Here is a 9325-nt window from a genome sequence, read left to right as displayed (position 1 = left end):
GACAATACTATGACGATCAGTTGCTAATTAAGAGGTTTCCAACAACTAAATATATTGATTTCTTTAAATGGGTGAAATCAAATCCAGTATTGGACCAGCCTAGATTATTTTACACAATTGTTTTAGCTGGAATGTGGTTGTAAAAAAATAAATAAATAAAAGAACAACAGCAACAGTGATTGCTTTATATCAACACGTTTTTTGTTAATTGTTTTTAGCAAATTACGTACGTTTTAGACTATCAAAATAGTTTTTGGCAATTGATTTTTTGATGACTTGTATTATTTCCACCGGCCGCTAGATGGCAGGACATACATTTTAATGGTAGCAGAAGAAGTACTTTCCCGTTGGTTATTGGCCAATCACAAGTCTCCATTCTGAAGCGTGCCGTTCACCACTCAGCAGCTAACCAGCTAATTTATTGACAGAAAGCTAAAAACAAAGCTGTTTATTCTATTTTGACCATTCATGCCTAGTTTATCACCTCGGAAAAACAAAATAGGAATTTAACCGCATCCGGCACCATGGTGGGTGTTAAAGTGATCGGAAGTGACCCGGACTTCCAGCCGGAGCTAGCGGCCGCCGGTTCCAGACTTGTCGTGGTAAAGTTTACAATGGCCGGGTAAGCTGACCGAACCAACCGTGGGGATGAAACGGTGGCGCAGTTCTGCCCGTTGTTTTACTGTAGAGATATTTCGAGCAGAATGGATGGCAGACCACTGTAGCGACGCGGCCCGTTCATTTTAATAGCAGATCATGAGCGCGTTCTAGTTAGCCAGCAGAAGCTAACTAAGCTAGCAGCCAGGCTTACAATGACACGGCAAATATCACAGGAATCGGTTCAGGCTCATTGACGTGTAATGAAACTGGACGAGTATCAAAATAAGTGGCGTCTGGTCGCTTGAAACAAATCGTTTTGTTTTTAACATATAAGAGATCAGTTTCTGCTAAGCGTATTATTTTACATTTTTTGGTAATAATATATACTATACTTAACCACTTGCTTTTGTCGTTTCACTCTGTGTTCTGCTGTGATATGTAGCTAAGTGTAAGAAAATAAAATAAATAAATTTGAGTAAAGCTTTGATTAAATCTGCTGCCTGACAAATGTTAGTTTATCAGACTCTACGGAAGCCGTGAGGAATTTCGTTTTTCCCATCCGCTGTATCATGAGAACCATTGACTGTATACGAGACCCCTTCGCGTACCGCACAGGAAGTAACTGCTTGTTCCATATAGCCAAAATCCCATAGACAGCTATAGAGAAACAAACAGATGGTATTCAGTCATTCTAATATCCTTTCTGAATCGGATGCCTTTTTTTTAACACCTTCTTGACGATTCTGTTTTTTTTCTTCACATTTTTTTTTATTGCGAGTAATTCCAGTTACACTCCAACCAATCAGATGCTTTAATAAAAGTAGGCGGTCTCATGTCAAATGTTTGGATACATTTGATCGACAGATTTTGTGTTGCCCCCTTTCAAGTGGTAGGGATGCAGACTTCCAATAAACTCACTCCTGATTGGTGAGAGTGGTTACCATAGAAACGAGGACTCAGACCAACCACTGTTCATTGATGGCACTGTACCAACGTGGCGATAAAATGGCTCCCGAATGGACTTTGTTTGGTTGGAGTTTGAAGTGAACCATAGTCTGTGGGTGACGGCCCACTCAGTCGGTCAGTCAGTCAGTCTAGTTCTGTGGTACAGTCAACGGTTTTCCCTCTGGGGTGTCACACAGGCGTTTGACAGCCCAAGAAATCAGGGCAGACCACTGACTCGCGCCTCTCTCCCTCCCAGGTGTCGGCCCTGCGTCAGAATATCTCCCGCTTTCAACGCGCTGAGCAACAAGTATCCTCACGTCGTCTTCCTTGAAGTGGACGTTCACGTGTGTCAGGTGAGTCAGGCTTTCCACCGCACCACCAAAAGGTCAAGTTTCACTTCTCACCAGTTGAGATCTGCCAGCTAAGTTATGCTGAAAAGATTTTCTTTTTAGCTTTAGTGCAACGTTGCCTTTCTGTTAGAAAAAATCGCCCAAAAATTAAAAATGAACTTGAAGGAGCAGCATTTCCAGAAGATAATACTGGTTGAATGTTATATTGCTGAATGAAAATGAGACTTAAAGGGTTAAATGGTAAAAAATAAATAAAGAAACGATCCAAGTTGACCATAAATGCAGTGTAAACATCACAACAATAAGAAAGATATTTTTATAAAAAAATGCCAGAGCCGGGTATCGAACCAGCGAGCTTCTGCACCAAGGATTTTCCATGTATTCCAATGAAGGCAGAAATCCTGGAATATCTGGAGGAGTTCAAGGGTTTGAATGAACCAAAAGTCACAGCTGGAAAAAGCTGAAAGAAATGAACATTTGAAAAGTTGAATGGTTAAAATAGATGAAACATTATAGGAGGAGTTAAGCGGCAAATATGGAGGAAAATACAAGAATAAAGAGAGAGAAACAGGAAAACGATTGGTTGGATGAATACTTTATAGCATTCAAACAATTACCTTTAAATTTACATTTCCACTTTGGTGTTATTTTCAAATTCTTCTATTTATCCTGCTGGTGTGCAAAAACCCTCATGTCTTGTTGGATATTTTCTTATTGATTTAGAGTAAAGGTGCACCAGGGTGACGCTGGACCCCTAAGAAGCAGACCATTTACTAAAAGTCACATGAGATTCCCCACAGAAACCCTGAAGACACTTCGTAAAACATCTCAAACTGTCAGTCATTGTGAGGGAATGATTCCCAACGTTTTTCTGCTCAGGAGGCAGATCTTGGCTCCAAAGAAATTGTCTGTTCCTGAGTCCGAGGCGGACGCCATTTTTCATGTCAGCTGATCTCCTTCAGCTGGACAGACTCTGGCAGAACAGTGTTGTTGTTGAAGCGAAGGAAACAGTGTGGAGTGCTGCGTGCTAAGCTCTTGAACAGCAGTTCATTAAGATAAATACCACTGGATGGATGCATCAGAGCTGCTGGGGCGGAGCGGACAGACAGGCACTTTAGTTTGTGGCCGTGTTTGTGCCGCTGCAGGAAAGCGTCCCGCTGGGGAGTCTTCAGAGCGTCTTCTGATACGACTGCACTCAGGCGTCCGTCTCTGCCTGTTTCCTAAGTTTGAACAAACATGATTCCTTTCTTTAAACGCAGCAGCTCAGAATGAAATCCTCTGACTAAAATACCTGTGGAAAACAATGAGAGACGTGCTTAGAGAACAGTAGACCAAACAGGAAATAAGAAGGAGCGGAGGTGAAAAGACGGACCAGAGCACCAAAATCATTTCGTTTGTTAAAATGAAGGATGTTTTTTCTCTACCATGTGATCAGCTGGAAAAGCTTCATTTATACATAAAAAAATGCTTTTCATGCTTTTAGCAGCTCAAAGATGAAAAGTAACAAACAAAAAATCACATCATTTACCCAGCTTTGTTCCCAGGAGTGAACAACGTGAGAGCGCAGGACGCTCTGTGCCTCCCATCCTGTGATGGAGGAAAACAGTTGGCATGAATGAACTTCAAATGAAAATGACAAAGAACTTAATGGGAGGATGACGGCCCAAAAGGTCTGTCAGCGTTAGGAGACTGTTCCTCCATTCCTCCTCTTCCTCTCATTCTCCAAGATCTAGTCAGAAGCTCCACTGCAACCGCGGTGATGAACCAGCAGGGGGCGCGGTGTTGCCAAACACAAAATCCCCCAGCGGCTGCGTCGCAAATGAATACAATTACAACGCAGTATTCTTTACTAACAAATAACAGTAACTACTAACTATCTAACTAATGAACTAACTATGTAGGTGTTGTAGAATGACTATGTGTGTGTGTGTGTCAGCGCGCTGCGTGTGTAGGAGGAAGGAGCGCACACACGTGTGTTGGGGGTGTGTGTTGAATCTTCTGCAGTGGACCGCTCTCTAGCTGCACGCGAGTTTCACCTGTGCTCTCTGGTACAGACATCTTCTCAGAATATTAGATATTGCCCAGTAATAAACAGACTGCAGACACTATGTCACCTTTCCGGCAGCCATGAAGCCTGACACCCATGAAAAACGCGTGGCAGGAGGCTCCGCCTTTATTTATGCAGACACATAACACTGCGCTGCACAAAATAGTTCCCAAACCAAACATGTAGTGATATTCATGGAAATCTAACAGTGCAGTTCATCTTTGGTGTTACGGAGGGAAGGAGAACAGTAATAACCCCCCTAACCCTAACCCTCTGGTAAATGCACCTCAAATATTTGGTGACCACATATCTAAAAAAACCTCTTCGGCACAGAAACGGGTGTTAAATTCTACGTTGGCCCTTTCACTCGACTGATCAGCTGTGGCAAAGAATGTCGTTATGAAAAAAAAAGGCAAAAGCAATCAAACCCTCATTTCTTTCTGTTTCAGGCGACAGCAGCAGCCAACAACATCTCAGCCACACCTACGTTCTTGTTCTTTAGGAACCGGGTTCGAGTGGATCAGTATCAGGGAGCAGACGCTGCAGGTCTGGAGGAGAAGATCAAGCAGCACACAGAGAACGACCCGGGAAACAACGAGGACTCCGACATTCCTAAGGGATATGTGAGCGCACTGTGACCACTTCACCTCGAAGAATGAATGTTTTTACGTGACATCTGAGTCCGGGAAAGGTTCTGCAGAACCTTTTGCAGAAATCTTGGGTTTGAGCAGAGCAGCTGAGAAAAGTTCCCTAAATATGTTCAGGATGGCCTGCAGGCTTCACAGAAATGTTGTTAAAGTCGTTTGCAGCCACTCATCTTCTGTCATGTTAATAGCGGACGATGTGTTCATGATCAAGTGTGTTGATCAAGTGTGTTGTAGTAGTCTGATCATGCACACTTCAAAGGTCATTGACCCCCTCATGCCATGGTCACTTACAAAAGAAATAAATATTCATCCATATTCTTGTTATTCTTTCTTCTGGATCGCTTTTTTCCCAAAAAAACAGACTATTTGTTACGTACCACTTTGCCCTCAGCCGTGACAGTGGATAATCACTTTTTAATGCACACCCAGCAGCCAATGAGAATGAGTATTCACCCGGACCGTGGTATAATGCCTTTGAACTGCTGCTGCTGCTGATTTCCTCCATCAGCTGTTTGCTCAATAGGATTGCAGTGATGTTTGTAAATGATGCCCCCCTCCTCAGGCCTGCAGTCGGACGCTGTGGTTGTCCTGAAACTGATGGACAAAATTGATCTGGCTAGGTGGAGTCAGAAGCTGATGGGTGACTCCGTCTGAATCCTGAGCTTTTAAGTGGAAGGGTTTATGATATCACGCACTTTTAAAATCTCAAAAGAGTCGCAGCCTGTCGTTTGCGGCCTCCTGCGACCTCCTGACCTCTTGCCTGCCGTGTTTTCCAGATGGACCTCATGCCTTTCGTGAGCAAAGCCGGCTGCGAGTGTCTGAACGAGAGCGACGACTGCGGCTTCGACAACTGCCTAATCAAGGACTCGTCCTACCTGGAGTCTGACTGTGATGAGCAGGTACACAGCCGACCCTTTGGCAGGTCTGTGCCGCGGGGGGACACGCGTGTGCGATAAGGCTCTTTCCTTTTGTGCAGCTGTTGATCACGATCGCCTTCAACCAGCCTGTGAAGCTCTTCTCCATGAAGCTGCAGTCCTCGGAGTTTGGTGAGGTTTCTCTGCTGCTCGTATCCAATCCAGCCTGAAATCAGGAATCAGAAATGACGTCCTGTGACTCCTCTCTGCCCCAGCTCAAGCCCCGAAGGTGGTGAAGATCTTCATCAACCTTCCTCAGTCTATGGGCTTTGATGATGCTGAGCGGAGTGAAGCTACTCAGACTCTGGAGCTGACTGAGGAAGACTACAAGGAGGACGGTCTGATTCCTCTGCGATACGTCAAGTTTCAGAATGTGCAGAGCGCTACGGTAAGAATACTGGACACTCTAGCAAGAGGGTTTTGTAACACAGGCAGCTGCATTTGGTTCCTCTGAGTAAAACTGGGTTTTAAAGACTTTACTTACAACTTGATGTTACATGAATGTTCCCTGCTGATGTCCCTGAGTTTGCTGCACGCTCTGCTGCCTTTTGTCTCTGGTTAAAGCAGATTAGATGTCTGTTTGGGTGGAGGAGCGTTTGAAAACACTGAGATGGGAGGATGTCAGTCCAAACTGAAAGCAGGATAACACACGACCAACACCTCTGCAGGAACAGTTACGAATCAGTGCTTGAGTAAATCTGTCACGCATAACGCCGCGTTAATACATGAAGGACTTTTCCTCATTAACCAGCTCGTATGTCATTCTAGCCACATAAAGGGGCGGGCAAACTACAGCCTGGGGGCCATTAACTATTTGATCTGGCCCCCCAAACTAGAATAGATTGTATTGATAGTTGGTTGAATGCTATAAAGTATTCAACCAACCATCGTTCTCCTGTTTCTCTTTCTTTATTCTAGTGTTTTCCTCCATATTTGTCGCTTAACTCCTCCTACAATGTTTCATCTATTTCAACCATTCAACTATTCAAATGTTCAGCTCTTTCAGCTTTTTCCAGCTGTGACTTTTGCTCCTTCAAATCCTTGAACTTTTCCAGGATTTCTGCCTCCATTGAAACACTGGGGAATCCTTGGTGCAGAAGCTCGCTGGTTCGATACCCGGCGCTGGCATTTTTCACAAACATGTCTTTTTTGTTATTGTGCTGTTTTCACTTTATTTATGGTTAACTTTGATTGTTTATTTATTATTTATTTGCCAGTTATTACCCTTTAAGTCTCATTTTCATTCAGTAATACAGTCTTTAATCTGCATTTTCTTCTGGAAATGCTGCTCCTTCCAGTCTGTAATAATGTTTTGTTATTTCGCTGTAATTCTGGTGATAGTGCACTTTTAGAAGGAGAAAGTTCTTCCTCATTGACGTTGTGTCTTTGACGTTTGTGTGTTTTCTGAGTCAGAAAGGGCATTTTTACGATCCTTCCAGCACCACCTGAACGCAGCGTTTCTTTAAGGGTGTATTCAGACCCAAAGGCAGAAAACCGTTTGTTCTGGACCCAGTCCACTTAATTTGTTCCGGACCGAGTCCAGGACCTCGCCTTTTGATCTGCATTCAGACCGCCGTCAAGCCGATTTTCCTTATAAACACGTGACTAAAGATCTCTTCACTTATTGGTCAGGAATTAGGAGGGCGGGGCAAAGCAACTAGAGGCAGAAATGATGGAAGTCCTGCACTTCTTAGTTCATTCAAACTTTACATTTCGCTCACAGCTTTTGACCGTCTGAATCAACGTCAGGCTCAACACTTTTTACACATTTTTTTGGGTTTGGTCGAGGCTGCAGGGCGGTTCCTGGTAAGAAGACAGCTAAGAGAGTACATTGATAAGTGTTTATGACAAATAGAAGTGACGAAGTGTGTCACATAAAACTTGTTTTAATGAGTCTGAATTCAGTGAGTCGCTGTGTCTCATTGTTGGGGCGTTGTTTTAAGAAAACTCTGTTAAGGAACTACCAGCTCTTAGGATGACGTCACAGCGGCGCGTGCCGCATAACGAGACACGGAAAAGCGTGTAAGAAGCGTTTTCAGCGACGTCAAAATAAATTTTGTAACAACGCTTTTCTACATCGCCCGTTTTGGTCCGGTTGTTCCGCTCAGAGGACGGATTCTATTCAGACTGAGGAATCTCAGAGCAAACCGAAGCTCAGTCCGATTACAAACGAACCAAGACCAATCCTGGTCCCAATCCAGGTCCACTTGGACGTATTCAGACTACAAAATTGAAAAAACAAACTCTGGTCACTCAAAGCGGACCAGATGGGTCCAGTCTGATGAAAACACCCCTTAGTTTGCGTTTTTTCTGCTGAGTCACATTAACCCATTGGTGCAATTGGCACCAAACTAAGACAAAAATCTGTTAAATGTTTTCAAATATTTATATTAATTTAGAATAAAGTTAAAGCATGTTTTTGTCCATAAATCTTCTTTGTCTTATGACATGGATGACCAGAACTGTGGTTTCTCTGTACGCCTACAGCCAACAACAAACCTGCATTTCTCGCCTGTTTCTGCAAATATTTGTCAGACTCCCATTAGGGGAATGTTGACGCTGATTCAGGCGTTTGCTGTCCTGCTTGTGGGGTTCTGTGTGTTGCAGAGACACTCATGACTAGTTCATGCATGTCAAAAAATGCCGTTTTTTCTTTCTGCGTTTAACCAGCTGTTTGTCAAGTCCAACCAGGGAGACGAGGAAACCACAAAGATCAACTACCTGACGTTCATTGGGACTCCTGTACAGGCCACCAACATGAATGACTTCAAACGGGTGAGAACCAGCAGCAGCTCCTCCCCCCCGTCTCTGCCACTGCATTAGTGACACTGTTGTTGCTCTGCAGGTCGTGGGGAAGAAAGGTGAGAGTCACTGAGCGGAAGAACCAAGGAAGAAAGGGAGAACGACGAGACGAGAGGAGCAGACGGCTGCAGTCCATCAGTGGAGTCCGTCTCTGCCAAAGCCGCCGCATACCAACCTGTCGACAAGACCACGCCCAGATCCTCCAGCGCTCCACCTCCGGCTCTCAGTGTCTCTCTGAAAACGTGCTCTATAAATCATTTATATTGTCATTCTGATGAAATCTCTGTAAATAAAACACAGTCCTTTTTTCAAAGGCAAGGCCTTCAAGTCTGCTTCATTCACTCAGCTCCTGCTGCTCATGCTATGCAGGAGCTGCATGCATGCAATGCATTGAGCATTTAAAATAGCCCCAAAACTAGACAACAATAAGAGGGAGTTGAGACTAAAGTCAAGTTCTTCCATATAACAAGTGAAGACGCTCTCACATGTGGACATCCAAAGACAGAAAGTCTGTTGTGTTAGCTTTAAAAGGTTTTGAAGGATTCATACAATCCTAATCAATAAACCCAGCTGGTTGCTGTAAAATTTCATAATGAAGTAAAGAAGATTCTCTGTTAATTTATCTTTTTGAGTCACTGTTAGAACAATAAAAATATGAGTGTAATAAAACAGGCTGAGGATTCAAAATACACCTGGTGCAAAAAGAAAAGATAAATGTCCTTAACCCTTGTCCTATCCTAGGCACTTTACCATTGGGAGTTGGGTCATCTAGACCCACTAGACAGTGCTCTGAACCTTTTTCTTCAATGATTTGTGATCTTCACTGGTGTCCATGGATTACATGAAATCTTTCCACCTTTATCCACCTTTGTCATGGTAGGGAGAACACGTCAATGGAAGGGGGGGGGGGGGGGGTCATCTAAGATAGCACAAGGGTCAATGCATAGTAATGGCATATGTGTGTTGTGTCGTATGTCACGTGACTGCCAACCCAGTAATCTGTTTTAATCTCTTACCTTT

General features: G+C 43.7%; 1 protein-coding gene across 1 annotated transcript; it reads left to right on the top strand.

Annotated features, from left to right (window-relative positions):
• Positions 1-351: 351 nt before the first annotated feature.
• On the top strand, positions 352-8623 carry txnl1 (thioredoxin like 1). The gene is made up of 8 exons (XM_004075145.4): positions 352-622; positions 1802-1898; positions 4392-4565; positions 5366-5488; positions 5566-5635; positions 5719-5891; positions 8174-8278; positions 8349-8623. The coding sequence occupies exons 1-8, from the start codon at positions 525-527 to the stop codon at positions 8376-8378; spliced, it is 870 nt and encodes a 289-aa protein (XP_004075193.1). The 5' UTR covers positions 352-524; the 3' UTR covers positions 8379-8623.
• The last annotated feature ends 702 nt before the right edge of the window (positions 8624-9325 follow it).

The sequence above is a fragment of the Oryzias latipes genome, chromosome 12, assembly GCF_002234675.1.
Source record: "Oryzias latipes chromosome 12, ASM223467v1".
NCBI classification, from domain to species: domain Eukaryota; kingdom Metazoa; phylum Chordata; class Actinopteri; order Beloniformes; family Adrianichthyidae; genus Oryzias; species Oryzias latipes.
This window is presented reverse-complemented; position numbering and strand designations above follow the sequence as displayed.

Excerpts from the sequence above, each read along its gene's own strand:
- txnl1 (XM_004075145.4), top strand. The coding sequence starts at position 525 with ATGGTGGGTGTTAAAGTGATCGGAAGTGACCCGGACTTCCAGCCGGAG. Across the intron at positions 1,899-4,391 it reads TGGACGTTCACGTGTGTCAG|GCGACAGCAGCAGCCAACAA; the intron begins GTGAGTCAGGCT and ends TTTCTGTTTCAG. Across the intron at positions 8,279-8,348 it reads ACATGAATGACTTCAAACGG|GTCGTGGGGAAGAAAGGTGA; the intron begins GTGAGAACCAGC and ends GTTGCTCTGCAG.